We start from the raw sequence: 13,916 nt of genomic DNA on the forward strand, positions 1-13,916 counted from the left end.
ATGTAAAATAATGCAAATCATATCTGCATCCAAATGGTGAAACTTCAACAGTGTAATTTTCTGGCAAAAGAGACAGTAACATTTATGAACACACGCCATTTAAACCCAGAAACTAAACACACACACATGAATTTAGGGTTTATTATTGTAACCATAACAATAAGGTGGATCTCTCTTTATTTTGACCGTCAATTCAATCATAATTGTTCTTTTTATCACAGGCAATAGTTATAATAGTGCACTTTTTATATTTAAATTATGATACAGACATTTCTTTTTTTTAAACACCTTATTCTACTGACCCTTTATGGATGGAGAATAGTTTACAATCTTAGCCAGAGTTGGGCCAATGAAAGTGAAGGTGACGTGGTGAGGAAATAGATGAAACCGATGATCGTGAAGCAATCATAAAGTGTGTGTGCGGACAGTGAGGCAAACAACTTGGTACAGTTTCTCTTGTGATGATGGCTACACAACGGGGTAAAGAGGCGGACAGACAAGGGAACGAGGCATAACGGCAGGAGATGAAGCAAATTAGCAAGAGAAATGATGTACCTGTTAGGGTTTGGCAATGTTATTAATGAATTGAATATTCTTGGGTCAGTTAAAATCTCCTCGCCTACTCAGCGGCCACAAAGTTTCGCTCTCAGTCAGCCATCATCCACCCGTCTCACGCACACATTCCGGTTACCAGGGATAAGCGTGATGAAATGTGAGCTATAAACAAACAGACGATCCGTCGGCACTGCTATTGAAGTCGTGGAGGGAAATTCTCCAAAAAAGAATAATGGTGAGAAATGAAACCGAGCAGGTTTCTTGAGTTGGCTCTTGATATAGTTTTGTTGGCTTAAAATCTACTTTGTAAACAAACACATGACACAAACATCCACATGATCACATAAATACATAAATACAAATCAATAAATAGATGGATAGATAAGTCGGCAAATATAAAAACAACAAAAGAAGTTAGCATTAAAATGTAGCAGTGTGTATCTCTCTGAAAACGTTCTGCACTTTTGTTGCATATTGTGCTGTATGGAAGACTGGTGATGAACGTCGACTAGTCTGATAGAGTACTGGAGGAACACGTGATCGTCCGAGTTGCTACGTCTGTTTGCCGAATGGTGCGACTCTCGGTGGTGAGCGTGGGTGTGGCGATGGACTACTTGGCTCGTTGGTGAACACTGACGTGAGGAGCGTGGGGTTAGGAGGCTCTCTGCTCGCTTCCTATTCTGAAGTCCCGTTCAACGAGGAATTGACGCTGAAAGCTTTTTATGATGTAAATGTCCGAGGATGAATTTCCTTTGTGAGTCCTTTTTTTTTCCTCTTTTCATTTCATATTGTTCAGAGTCAGTACGTGAATACTATGGCGATAGGAGACAAGCTCCACGAGAATGGTGGCCTTTGTTTGATCCACAGGTCAGGAATGCTCTTCTTCTCATTCAATCTGGGCACAAACAGCTGTGATGAGGTTCATGGAACTATTCACGCATAGTGTTTTTTTTTTTTTCTTCTTCATATAGTAATGTTCATATTTCTGTTCAAATCAAAAAATACTTTTCTTCAGAGCAACAGGAGTCCAATGCCAAACTCTTAGAAGCATTGTTTCATATTGTCTCTGAGCAAAAAATCATAATAATACAAAAGAATCGAAAATGTTAAACTTGAAACTAATTCCTGTCCAAAAAACAAAAATGTCAGCTTCCCCCTTTAACACTGCAGTGTTTTTAGTTACTGTCTGTACTGCTATCACTGTGCTACTGACATCTTCCAAGAAACATGTAAACATAAATAAATAAAACTAAATAAAAAAATATCTTTTTTTTCACATTCACTTACTTAGCTTACTTTGTTGGTTTTCTTTACCTCGGGAGAGGACACAGCAGGGATCCCAGCGTGTCGTTTCTTCTGAGAAAATCAGGACCTTTAAACTCAGCTCGTCGCTGAAGTGGTAGCAGGCTGCTAACGTTTAGGGTTCCTCTGCTGAGGTTACATCTATATGTCTTTCAGTATGGACTGATAATTGCGTGTTGCTTGATAGTGATATGAGCGCACTGGTTAATTTGAATCTTGAGAACAAGACCGTTATTTCTTTTTGGTGTCAGAAACTGTATAACAATGATATGGTAGACTAGCCTATCTGATCAGGTCAGCATCCTTTAACTGGCTGATTTGCTAACTGGCATGCACATTAGCACTTCAAAATTTCCTAGTTTGATCTGTGAAGCTGTATCTATGATGGATACCAAACTGCTCATTCACAAAGTTTTGTTTTTTTTCATTAAAGGGTGATTCCCTAACACTTCTTTCTCGTTTAAGGGAAGGAATCCTGATGATCCAAAAGATCAAGAGAATGATGAGTTGGAAAAAAAAACACGACGGAGGGAAAAGGCTCAATCCTTGCTATGGTCAAGCACCTTCATTAACTTAGTCAAGGAAGAAGAGGAGTAGCTCATGGCTTGCAGGGATACGTTGAGATGGAGTTACACTGTCGTCTCTCGGGTGTAGTTCAAGCATCCTGCTGCATGGTCTCACTTTCTATCCTACGGCTGGGACTGGGTTCCGTTGGAGGACAGCAGTCGGGTTCTCTCTTTTGCTGAGCCTCTGCGCTGCAGGACTCCCCCGCTGCCTCCGATGCCTCCTCCGTCTGTTCGGTCTCCCCACTCACACCTGTCGCCCCCACCCTCGGAGCGTCTCGAGTTTTGGCGGGTGGGGGTCCCGTGGGGCCGGCCGTTCTTCTCATCTGGGAAGGGATCAGGAGAGAAGGACAGGAAAGTCACTCTTAACGTAAAGGTGCTACTGAGCCTGAAAAATAGTGTCTGGCCTTTTTACCTCTGCAAAGGAGGTTATGTTTTCATCTGGGCTCCTTGTTGTTTGTCTATCTGTCTGTTAGTTAGCAGTATTACACAAAATCTACTAAAAGTATTGTTTGAACAGAAAACATGTCGTCTGTATGTAGCCTGCCAGCACTAGACGATATTAAGCACATGGTAATGGAAATGAAAGCTGTATAATTACCAGCTGATTGAAACTAAACTTTAGCTGTAACTTCTGGTTTTGGAAAGAGAATGCTGAAAACAACACCACCCTCCTTTGAAAATACTAAAGCAACTTTCAAGCACAAGAAAAGAATAATGATTACAATGTGGTATATTTATAGAGGAAAAAGATAATTCAATTGCAAAAATGCAAAAGGAACACACACAACCAAACTGCCCCTGTGAAGGTGAACATTTATTTTACTGTGGCGTGTACACAAGCATGTGTAAGCAGTCTTACCAGATAGGGCTTGCCCCATGGGTTGATCATGGGAGCTGAGAAGCTGGGCTTGAATCGTTTCCACCACTCGTCTGAACCTGCGACTTGGACCTGGAGATGAAGCAAGGCAAACACAATCTAACAATTTTTATTTCCTGTTTATCAGAATTCTAGATCAGAATTCGCTGATGCATTATTGTCAAACCAAAATACAACTCTTTGCCAGATAGTGTATTTTGCAAAATGTCAAACTTTAGCTCTATATAGGTTCAAGCTAAACTACAACCAAAATATGAACATTTATTAAAATGAAATGAATTCCTAATTGAAAGGGTTAAATGTTGACTGCACTTGCCTGATATGAGGGTGAACGTCACGCTGTAGATTCCTGTCTCCCTCCTGCCCTCCCTCTCGGTCCTCTCCCTGTCCCGCTCTCTCTCGCCCTCTGAGAAGGCAATGTCCACCTGGAACTTGACGGGCTTCTGGAAGACGGAGGGGCCGCCGGAGGACTTGTACTCGGCCCTGAAGCTGGTCTGGGAAAGGACGCTGTGACTGAGCGATGGGATCTGCGCGGTGGGGAGACAGAGAAGAAGCAGAGAGACCGACAGACTTACGAGGTGGGAGAGGTACGGGGGCCAACGTGAGTATAGGGAGACAAAGGGCGAGGGTGAGGAAAAGAGAGAAAGAGTGAGCCATTGGTGAAAGCAAAGTGATAATGTGCCACCAGTGAGCAAGACTGAAATAGAGAAGAAAACTGAAATCATGAAAGAAATGAAAGAGCGAGTGTGAACATGTTACAGTTAGAGTGAGAGCCATGCTTTCTTACAAACAAGACAGTGCAAGGTGTGAAAGACAAGCCACATCAGAAACTCACAGACAGGAAGGCGTGCACAATGTCGGCTTTGACAGAACTAAGAGGTTTGTCTCTGATGACCACGAAGATCTGCTCCTCTTTCTCTAAGCCGATGAAGTTTCCAAACCATGACTTCTTAGCCAGCCTGGTAGGAAAAATAGAGAGTGTGAGCAAAGACTCTGACCCAAGGAAAACGTCCATGAGCAGAAGGGCACAGCTTTATTTTGAGAAAACAGGAACAACATCTTAGCAAGTAATGTATCTGAAGGACCGTGACTTACTCAGGGCTAGATTCTGGTGTTAGACTGGACATGTCTTCTGATGTAGGAACTGATGGAGACAAATCTGTATCAAAATTAAAGTTGCTCTAAATTTTAGTCCTCACGCTTGGTGCTCAAGGAAAAATAACCATCAAGATATAATCCATTACTGTTATACAAGTATATGCTGAAACAGAAAATTAGAGAAAGTTAGCGGAGATTAAACATTTTGAAACTGATGTCATATTAAAGTCTACACGTCCCATACCTGTGGAGTAAAACCACATAAGTCCACTTACTGTTGTGGTAAACTCACCTTGCAGCTTGCGGCGATGGAAACGCGGCGAGCCCAGCAGGTTGTTCTTGAATGAATTGAGACGAGTCCTCCAGTGAGCAGAGCTGCTTGCCGCCATGCCGCTTCCCCCTCCTGGACTGGAGGGCGGGGTCAGCGAGAGCGAGCCCACACCTCCCCCACCCTCCGCCCGCGAAGAGGACGAGGATGAGGAGGAGGAGGGCGGGGTGGAGGAGGGGTGGTGAGGGTGGTGGACAGGGGTGCCCAGGGGTGTGGGCAGTGGAGAGCCTTGGGGGGTAACCTGCGGCACAGAGTGGGCAGAGTTTGGGTAGAAGCTCTTAGTCACTGACTTAAGGACAGAGGACGAGGGGAAGAAGAAACGGGGGATGGGTGACAGAAGCGGAGAGGGGGAGCGGGAGGATGGGTTGTGCAGAGGCAGGGATTTGATGGGCTGCAGGTGGGGTCGGTCGGCGGGTCCCTTGCTGGGCAGGGTCTGGGTCTTTGGGTTGGGGGGAGCTTTGGGCTTGTCGTGAGCCCGTGCTGAGCGAGGTGTGGTGATGGTTCCCTGTTTGGTCTCCTTTGTGAGGAGGGTAGCGGTGGCGGAGGTGACATCTGATTGGCTGAAAGTGAAGACGGGGCTTTGATAGGACTGGGGAGTGGGTTTGTGGGGTGGGGGATTGGGGGGGAGGTGGGAGAGATGGAAAAGAAGAAAGAGAGGGGATGGAACATGGAGAAAGGATGGAAATGAATACCATGCTTCATGACAAAAAGAGTGCAGCTTGTGAAAAGTGAAAGTGTCAAATGTAATTCTACCAGCCCTGAATATCAAAGCTTTAGTTTAGTCCTTAACAAGTGACGTCTATAGCTTATGTGAGTGAGGGTTTAGTGACAGGGTTAAGAATGTGGTGACTGAGAACAGTGGAAGTGAAAGTGTTACTGTACATGCTGATGTTTCAACATCCATGGACCTTTTTAATTTAACCCCATAAACCAAAAATCTCCAAGTTCTTTTTCTGAAGGTGCCCGTTCATGCATGGTGAGAAACAGAAGTGACATGAAGACAGAAGAAAAATGCCACGCAAACCTCCTGCTGGTTGAGAGATTTAATCTGACGCACTGGTGTCGTGATAAGGTGTAAAAATGACGGGGGAGCTTGGAAAATGGACGTCTCAGGGGGGGTTTGGAGTGTGGCCAGAATTTTTTTTAAAGCAGAAGAGGCTGATGACGGCTGCATTAATCATCACAGTACACGGATATTGAGCGTTTACAATATAGTTTGTGAAGCATTCAAAAGTACATGTCATAAGTCACACAATGGCTTATATATTTAAAAATCAATCAACAATGTTTTTAAAATTGTATGTTTAAAGTATTTTCGTATTATCTCCATTAAGGATATTGGTCAAAATGTATTTATCTTAAACTGATACAACTGAATTATTAGCAATTCTTGAAATGTTAACCATGTTGGCTCTGCAGCAAACAAGTTGAGGATTTCATCTTTAACTGTAGAGCTACTATGTCACAGGAGAAAGTTAAACAACACAAATTAATCTTGGAAATTCAATATTTTATCATGCATGCTTGTATCGTGTTGATGATAGTGAAGCAGTGTGTACGGTTCAGTAAAAGTCGGCCAACAGGCCCTTACCCGGGGACTGCTGAGGGGGCTGGAGGAGAGACCAGTGGAGGCTCCGCTCACCGAGCGAGACCTGACAAAGAGACCGGAGGTCAAAGGATCTTCACACCAGTTATTATCTCAACTGAGACTGAATGGATTCTAGTGGGTTGTGTTTACTGTGGATGTGTAAGCACTATATACTGCACCTCTGACTGTGTGCAGCTGTATCCAGGGCCCTGCGAGGCGGGGTGGGAGACCCCTGTTCTGTAACACTCAGCACTTCAAGACTTTTCCTCTCGGGGCGACAGCGGCCGTGGCGCGTCAGCATGGGAGAGTCAACCCGCTTTCGAGGAGGGTCTGCTGAAGAGCACCACCATAAAATTGTAACAAAATTCATCAAAAATAAATCAATGTTAGCAATTAGTCAGAGCGTTCTTCCCTAATCTGCATGCCTAAGTGTCCTTGGGCAAGATACTGAATGTAAAACTGTACTGTTAAGTGCATTGAGTGGTCATAAGAACTAGAAAAGCACTATATATATATATATACAGACCATTTAACAGTCTTTCTTTACCACTGCAGAGGTATTAAAAAAATAAGAAACACATTTCTAATGAGCCCTATTCCTCCCTGGTAGTAAGAGCTGTTGCTACATCTTCACCATCCTGCTCGCTGTTGACACTTTCGGCCACTGTGCATTTATTTTCTCTCTTGCAGTTGTGAAAAGTCTGATCATGTTGAAAGTGATTTTTCCACAGGCTTTTCACTCTCTGTGCCATCTGTGACTGTGATAAACTTATCTTCTTCTGCGCTGGTAGAATGGTTCGATTAACCCTGTTCTATCCCATGGTTTGAACGATGCAAAAGACAACAGACTTATTGTTACTAATTTTAAACATAGTTCCATTTAACTTTACTTCCACAGTCAAGACTAAAGAGGCCTTTAGCATATAAAGCCAACAAGAGACTGGTTACTGAATCTCTAGCTAATGGCTACCAGTGCAAAATATTTATAAATAAACACAACATTTGAATTGTCAAATGATTGAAAATGTACTGGTAGAGGTATTGAGTACCGGAGTATTGCACCAGCCTCCCAGTGTGGTGCACTTGCTTCTCTGAGACGTGAGGCTGAGAAAAGCAGCTCCCTGCCTCCAGTGGATCCCTCCTGCCCCCTAAAGACTGACCTACGTCATTGCGCGGAGGCAAGTCCTCGTCCTCATAGCTGGGGTAACGCTCTTTCCTGTCCAGCAGTAGGTAATAGATCATCTTCTCCTGATTTTCTCTAAAGGGAAGAGACAAAACAAAGAAAGACATGTAACAAATCAATGTATATTCTAAAGCCCTCAATATTACGTCCCTGTGATAAACCTGACTTTCTTTTAACGTTAAAGCTGAGAAAAAGCACATGACAATAAAATTAGCTGGATATTTGTGAGGATAGATCATATTTTCTGTGCAGAATATTGCCAGAGGCCCTTAGAATCTAGTCCCTAAATTTGGACACAACTTCAGTCTATCCACCATCTCAGTGGTGATTGTATGTTATATATACATTTCATATAATGCTAGTTTCATATTAAACAATATCATAATCTCAACAAAATCTAGGGGGGTTGCTGGTTTATGTTGCATAAGTGTTTAGATTATTCTAGTCCCTCTGAAGCCCAGTCATGGTTGGAATTGAAAAAAAAAAAATCTCTTACTCTTCACATTGCAAGTCACGTGTGAGCTTGACTCTGTCTCGGAAACAGCCCAGCGAGTGCATGCTGTCCAACACATCTGGGTCCAGCTCAGTCAGGGACAAGATTCGCCTCACACACACTCGCCTGGGAGGAGGCTGCTCAGGACACGGCTCGTTTCGACCACCCCTGGGAGCCACACACACACACAAGTTACACGTGATGAAACACAATGAATGACACAGATGTAATGTGTGTGCTTAGATATGATGCAACATCCCTTTAAATGAGTGTCTCTTTAAACTGCAACATGAGTAAAGATGAACGTATACTCACTGATACCAGGCGTGTTTCTGGATGGCCTCGAGCTGTAAGGGGTGACATGGCAGATGGGGCCGTTAGTTTCTACCAAGCCAGATGATCACAGAAAGCCTGATGTTGTGTAAACAGTTTTCTCCAGCTCATCCGTTCCGGATATTGTATATTTAAAAATCACTACTTTGTTATTTTCAAGAATGTAAAATCATGTATCAATATATTTGATGGAGTAAAAACAACTCTTTATTAAAAAAAAAAAATTAAAAATATATAAAATGCAACAAAAAAACACACTGATGATTAAATGACCTGATGTAAATGCAACTTTGTCAAATAAGATTATTAAAATGCTACAAAGTATTAATAATAATGACAGCAGTCCAATGAAGTTGCTCTCTTCAGTTGCAGTGTTTAAAAGAAGGGAAGTACAAGTTATCCCAGTTAGGACAATATAATAGGTGCCAATCTGATTTAAGACTCTACATTTACAATCTTTATATGAGACTCGTATTAAGGTTAAGGTGCTTTCTGCATATGAGCTCAGTCTCGTACCGTGAGCCTTTTTTCAGGGTTGACCTCGATCATACCCTTGAGCAGAGACTGGCAGTCCGGGGGGATGAAGTGGGGCATGTGGAACACCCCACTCTTCACCTTCTCTAGGAGCTGACGTAAGTTGTCATGATCAAAAGGCAGGGCGCCCTTCAGGAGAAAGGGAGAGAGGGGAAGATTTGAAAAGAAGCTGATGGAGGGAAGTGGGTTGAAAACCGCAAACACACCAGGGCGTATTTTACAAATGGCCCAAACTGCGTTGTGAAGAGAGGAGTAGAAGACGTACCACCAGTAGAGCAAACAGGATGACCCCACAGCTCCACACATCGGCTCTCCGCCCATCATATTTCTCCCCCTGCCGAACACAGAAACCCCTTAAACTCATGACCCATTGACAATGTGAAAACACAGATTGAACATTTATCATTTCAATTCAATGAGATAGTTTAATCTAATTTAGGGCTTATAAAAGACTATCAAAAGAAAACACGGTAATCCATTTTAATCCAGTCCAAAACACTGAAACCATCTATTCATTGATAGAACTGGTTAATAACTTTGTATGCTGATACCCCCTAATTAAAAATAAGCCTTCTTAGTGACACACGTGCCAGATTCAATGTTTCTATTAAGACTTTTTGAATTAATCTTCCTGATTTCAAAACAATTTGCGATACTTGTGCAGCTTTGTCACTTTGTGTTTGTCTCTAAATGAATAATTTATGAATAACATTTGATAATTTTTTTATTGCGAGACAACATTTGAGTAGGACCCTGTGCAAATCTTACCCGTATAACTTCAGGGCACGCATAATGTGGTGATCTGAAATGACAAAAGAAATGTGTTAGAAGCTGATGCGATATTACTACACTTACAACTCTGAAGCAGTATAAATATAAAAAGCAATGTGTGTGTGTGCGTGTGTTTCTAAATTACCATGCTATGAAATTTAATGATTAAATATTATGTAAAATAATTCAAATGATCTACAGAGCAAAGTCGAAAAGGGACTCAAAGGAGATGTGTCTCTATTGTTGGGGTAAAATCCTGGAATATAAATTGCCAATATACATTTTTTTAAATGTGTAATTCAATTATGGATTTTAATAGAATGATTATAGTGAATGATTTCTGCAGTAGTTTAATTTGATAAGAATATAGGCAGGCATTTTAAGTGTGTACACATTATTTAGGAATACACACACAAAGAGTTGGTACTCACCCACAGCTGGTCTCCAACAGACTGTCTCCCACCTGGAGGGAGGCCATGCCAAAGTCAGCGATTCGGATGTTGTTCTTTTCATCCAGGAGCAAGTTCTCAGGCTTCAGGTCTCTGTGACTGTACACACACACACAGAAAATATGCGTCACAGCTGAAGTATGACTATGTGGGTTTGAAAAAGGCTTTAATTTTGGTTCATGCTACAGAATCACATTTTTCCATTCTTTGATTTCTTAATACACTATCACAAAAAGTCAAATTATCGAAAAAGGACATTAAGAGTAGTATCTGAAAACATCAATTCTATATTAAAAGGGAATGGTCTATTTAAGATGCAAGAAAGCAGCAGGAACCTTTGACTTATTTTGACAGGATTCTTTGAAGCTTGGTAAATTGGCAGAGGAACCGAAACTATCACCCTACTCATGACCCCGGATTCCAATTTTAGAACAGCTGCTTTGTGACAAAAACCAACCAGATGGAGTGACTGTGGCAGAAATCCAAAGCAGAGATGATCTGCCTGAAGAACTTCCTGGCCTCTTTCGGAGTCAGCCGGCCTTTCTTCACCAGGTAGTCGAACAGCTCTCCTCCGGACACATGCTCCAGCACCAGGTACCTGATGACAAAGTGAATACGTTCAGAAAAACAATAACTCAAACCTCTTAAAATGTTACATACTGTCAATTCATGAATCGTGATATTCAGTTTTAAAATTTATCTTTTTTTAAAATGTACTCATTATCAGCCAGTTTCTACTCCAGCAGCTGTTTCATAACAGTGACAAATGTTTTTTTCCCCTTCAAGATAGATCAAAAACCTCTTGAGAAAAATTATGGTGATGCAGATTTATATAGTTGTTAAAGTAATATTCAAACCAATCCCACACCAAAGTTCAGTATTCAGCAAGAAAGGAAAGGCATGCAGACTGCAGTGACCCCGATTCCGAGGCTCGGTAGAAAAGCAGACAGAACTCACAGGTATTTGTTATTCTCGTAAACATCATGCAGCTTCAACACATGCGGATGCTCAATCAGTTTCAGAATGGCAATCTCCCTTTCAACCTGGTTAGAGGGAAGAGACAGATTGGAAGAAAAAGAGAGAGAGAGACAAGAGATGAAGATACTGAAGCAAAGCACACAGGACGCTCAGTGTTGGTGTTGAAGCGACAGAAGTGAGGGCGAATTTACACACAGGTTAAATATAGGAAATAGGAAAAGAAGCAGCAGTTTACGTACAGCATGACACATCTTTGCTGTGCACTAAAAATCAGCAGGTTATTTACCTCCGCCAAGGTTTCCAACCCCGTCCGTAAATAAGATTGCGCAAAAAAAACCCGACTTGACAGATTACCACGGAGCTCGGATCAGGGCATGTTGGATTGGATCCAGGGATATTGTATCACTTTCTTTAGCATTGAGACGCCTTTCGACATTCTATCCTATTTCCCAGGGAACATTTAGGCGACTGATATCTGTAAGTGTGTGCAATTTGGCAGGGGGCATGATTGAATTTAAGGGGACTGCTGGGCCTCGGCGGAGGTATGGGCTTCTACCAAGTGGCATCCTAGTTTTCAGTGTGGGGGGGTGTACAACCTGGACCGGGGGTCATACTGTACCTTCATCAAGACCGACTCCGACAGCTTCTCTCTGTTGACTATTTTGATCGCGACCTTTTGACCCGTAATACAGTGGACCCCGAGCTTGACCAGTCCTGAAACGCACAATAAGAAATGTTTGATGATGAAATCTGGAGACGGGCCAGAGGGATCACGTCCAAAAATTGGTGTCTTTGAAATCCAGAAACGGTCGTGCTCACCTGTCTGTCCCTTCCCCAGCGTTTTCTCCAGTCTGTAGGGCCCAACATATTGAGCTGACTGACCGAGAGACAGTTCCTTACTCATACTGCTCTCACTGGAGGCTAATGACAGCGATTGTTGCGGGTTCACTCTCGATATGCGCTGCACAGCTTGCACAGAAGTTGTCGCGGGATGCAAGATGGTGCTCAACTTAGAAAAAGAGCCCTCTGGTCGCGGCGGGGACGCCCAGGAGGGACCGGTGCTGATTTGCAACGTGTGGGTGAGAAATGAGCATCCTCCAGCTAATAAACAAGCTACTTATCTTTAGCCTCTAGCTCGCCGAAGCAGAGGTGAGGCTGAGTTGCGAGGCTGTTCTGACGCGTCAAATACCAACCGCTGGCCTAAAGATAAACATGACAACCGATGAGTTGGACCTCTGTACATTAGCTTACCTGTATAGCTCGCTAACTATATATAAAGACGATATAACATCGAAACAAGCGGGTTTCCCCCCCCCGTGTAATTAATGTCATTTGGTGGTTGAGTCGAGCAACGAAACGTCAAAAAAAACACGCAGAGTGGATGATAAACACGGGGAATTGCGTGGATTCGATATCCTCTCTCTCTCGATCTCGTCAGGCCTATTTCACAGGTGCAACAACAACATGCTATGTGTTTTAGCCGTGGCCGCCGCTCTCCCACACAGCGGCGGAGCTAGCTCGGAGTTAGCCGCCGACGGACGGACGGCCGCCGGTCAGAAGAGCCGACGCCTCCCGAAGTTTCCGGGCGTCGCCAAACGGTTGGATTCGTCGGCCGGCCGCCGCGCTCCCGCAATAATCCGTGGTGAACCGCGCACCCCCCGCAAAACAACCATCTTCTTAGCGTGGTGTCCTCTCTCTCTCTCTCTCTCTCTCTCTCTCTCTCGCTCTCCTCCCTCCTCGTCGCTACATCCCTGCGAAGATCACAGCATCTTCTCCTCTGGCGTGTCCTCCTCCCTCCTCCTCCCTCCTCCTCCTCTCACCGGCGGATACACAGGTGCAAAAAAAACAAACACGGATCCGCAGATCGGGGCCGTAATGGAGGCCCGTGTCCCCCCTCCTCACTTCTGATTACGGTTCACGCAGGGTAAGATAGGCCCCCCTCCCGTTTCAGACCCGCTTCGCCTTTCCTTGCCGTAAATCGATATTTTCTCTCTCCTCTTCCTTCCTTCCTCCCTTCGTCTCGCTCGCATCAGCATCCGGGTCCCACTCCCTCTCCATCCTCTCTCCTCCTCCTCCTCCCGGTCATCTTCCTCTTAAATACGCTTATCTCCGCATTCAGCACCTCGGCTGTGGGCCCCCGGGGGCCTCTGCGGACACCTCCCTCGCCATTCTTATGAAACATGGCCCAAGGGGCAAGCGGATGGGCCGCCGCCTCGTTGGGGCGTGGTGATGCTGGGGGTGCTCGGGCCTCTCCTCGGCCTCTCACGATCACCAGAGTCCCGGAGGTTTTATCTTGTTTTTCACTTGGATTTGACATCAGGAAGAAAATTTGAACTGTGGCATGAATTCAAAGTTGCACCACAGAGAATTGAAATCTAAAATTTCCCCTCGGGATCAATAAAGTATCTATCTATCTATCTATCTATCTATCTATCTATCTATCTATCTATCTATCTATCTATCTATCTATCTATCTATCTATCTATCTATCTATCTATCTATCTTCTCTAATAATATGTTCACACAATATGAGACAAAGTCACAGATTAAACTACTCAGTCATGTAATTTATACCTCAACCTGGTGTAGGATAATGTTAAAACATCGCTATATGTATTTATAATAATGAAATAATATGAGGTAAAGCTCTGACAGGAACAATTGTGCATAATGAAAAGTATAGCCCTATAGGGATTTTTATGCATTGTTGTTTTAACCAAGTACTACTTTACATCTTCCTCCGTCTGTATTGCATGTAAAGTTGGAACGATACCAAATCAAAAATTAAAGGAACCATTGAACAGCAAATTCCTCCCTATAATCTTTTAATGGATTATCATTATTATGACTGTGCAGAAATC

The 13,916-nt window shown here is 43.4% G+C and overlaps 1 protein-coding gene across 13 annotated transcripts; it reads right to left on the minus strand.

Annotated features, from left to right (window-relative positions):
* Window positions 1-125: 125 nt before the first annotated feature.
* Window positions 126-13,203, minus strand: brsk1a (BR serine/threonine kinase 1a). 13 transcript variants are annotated; one of them, XM_035146273.2, is made up of 19 exons: window positions 11,875-13,198; window positions 11,675-11,769; window positions 11,035-11,120; window positions 10,535-10,675; window positions 10,060-10,176; window positions 9,626-9,659; window positions 9,123-9,191; window positions 8,840-8,986; window positions 8,306-8,337; window positions 7,994-8,158; window positions 7,364-7,572; window positions 6,494-6,644; window positions 6,318-6,378; window positions 4,691-5,315; window positions 4,396-4,459; window positions 4,136-4,259; window positions 3,617-3,827; window positions 3,283-3,372; window positions 126-2,758 (listed from the first exon to the last, which is right to left on the minus strand). In XM_035146273.2, exons 1-19 carry the CDS (start codon window positions 11,957-11,959, stop codon window positions 2,547-2,549), a joined length of 2,718 nt encoding a protein of 905 aa, XP_035002164.1. In that variant the 5' UTR covers window positions 11,960-13,198; the 3' UTR covers window positions 126-2,546. The 13 variants fall into 13 exon arrangements, with proteins under 13 accessions (XP_035002164.1, XP_035002167.1, XP_035002163.1 ...); XM_035146276.2 differs by having other exon boundaries at window positions 7,475-7,572; window positions 11,875-13,197; XM_035146272.2 differs by having other exon boundaries at window positions 6,494-6,647; window positions 11,875-13,197.
* Between the last annotated feature and the right edge of the window lie 713 nt (window positions 13,204-13,916).

The sequence above is a fragment of the Hippoglossus stenolepis genome, chromosome 21 (assembly GCF_022539355.2).
Source record: "Hippoglossus stenolepis isolate QCI-W04-F060 chromosome 21, HSTE1.2, whole genome shotgun sequence".
NCBI lineage: Eukaryota > Metazoa > Chordata > Actinopteri > Pleuronectiformes > Pleuronectidae > Hippoglossus > Hippoglossus stenolepis.

Excerpts from the sequence above, each read along its gene's own strand:
- brsk1a (XM_035146272.2), bottom strand. The coding sequence starts at position 11,959 with ATGAGTAAGGAACTGTCTCTCGGTCAGTCAGCTCAATATGTTGGGCCC. Across the intron at positions 9,192-9,625 it reads CGTGCCCTGAAGTTATACGG|GGGGAGAAATATGATGGGCG; the intron begins GTAAGATTTGCA and ends TGTGTTCGGCAG. Across the intron at positions 5,316-6,317 it reads GCCCCCTCAGCAGTCCCCGG|TCCTATCAAAGCCCCGTCTT; the intron begins GTAAGGGCCTGT and ends CCCACTCCCCAG.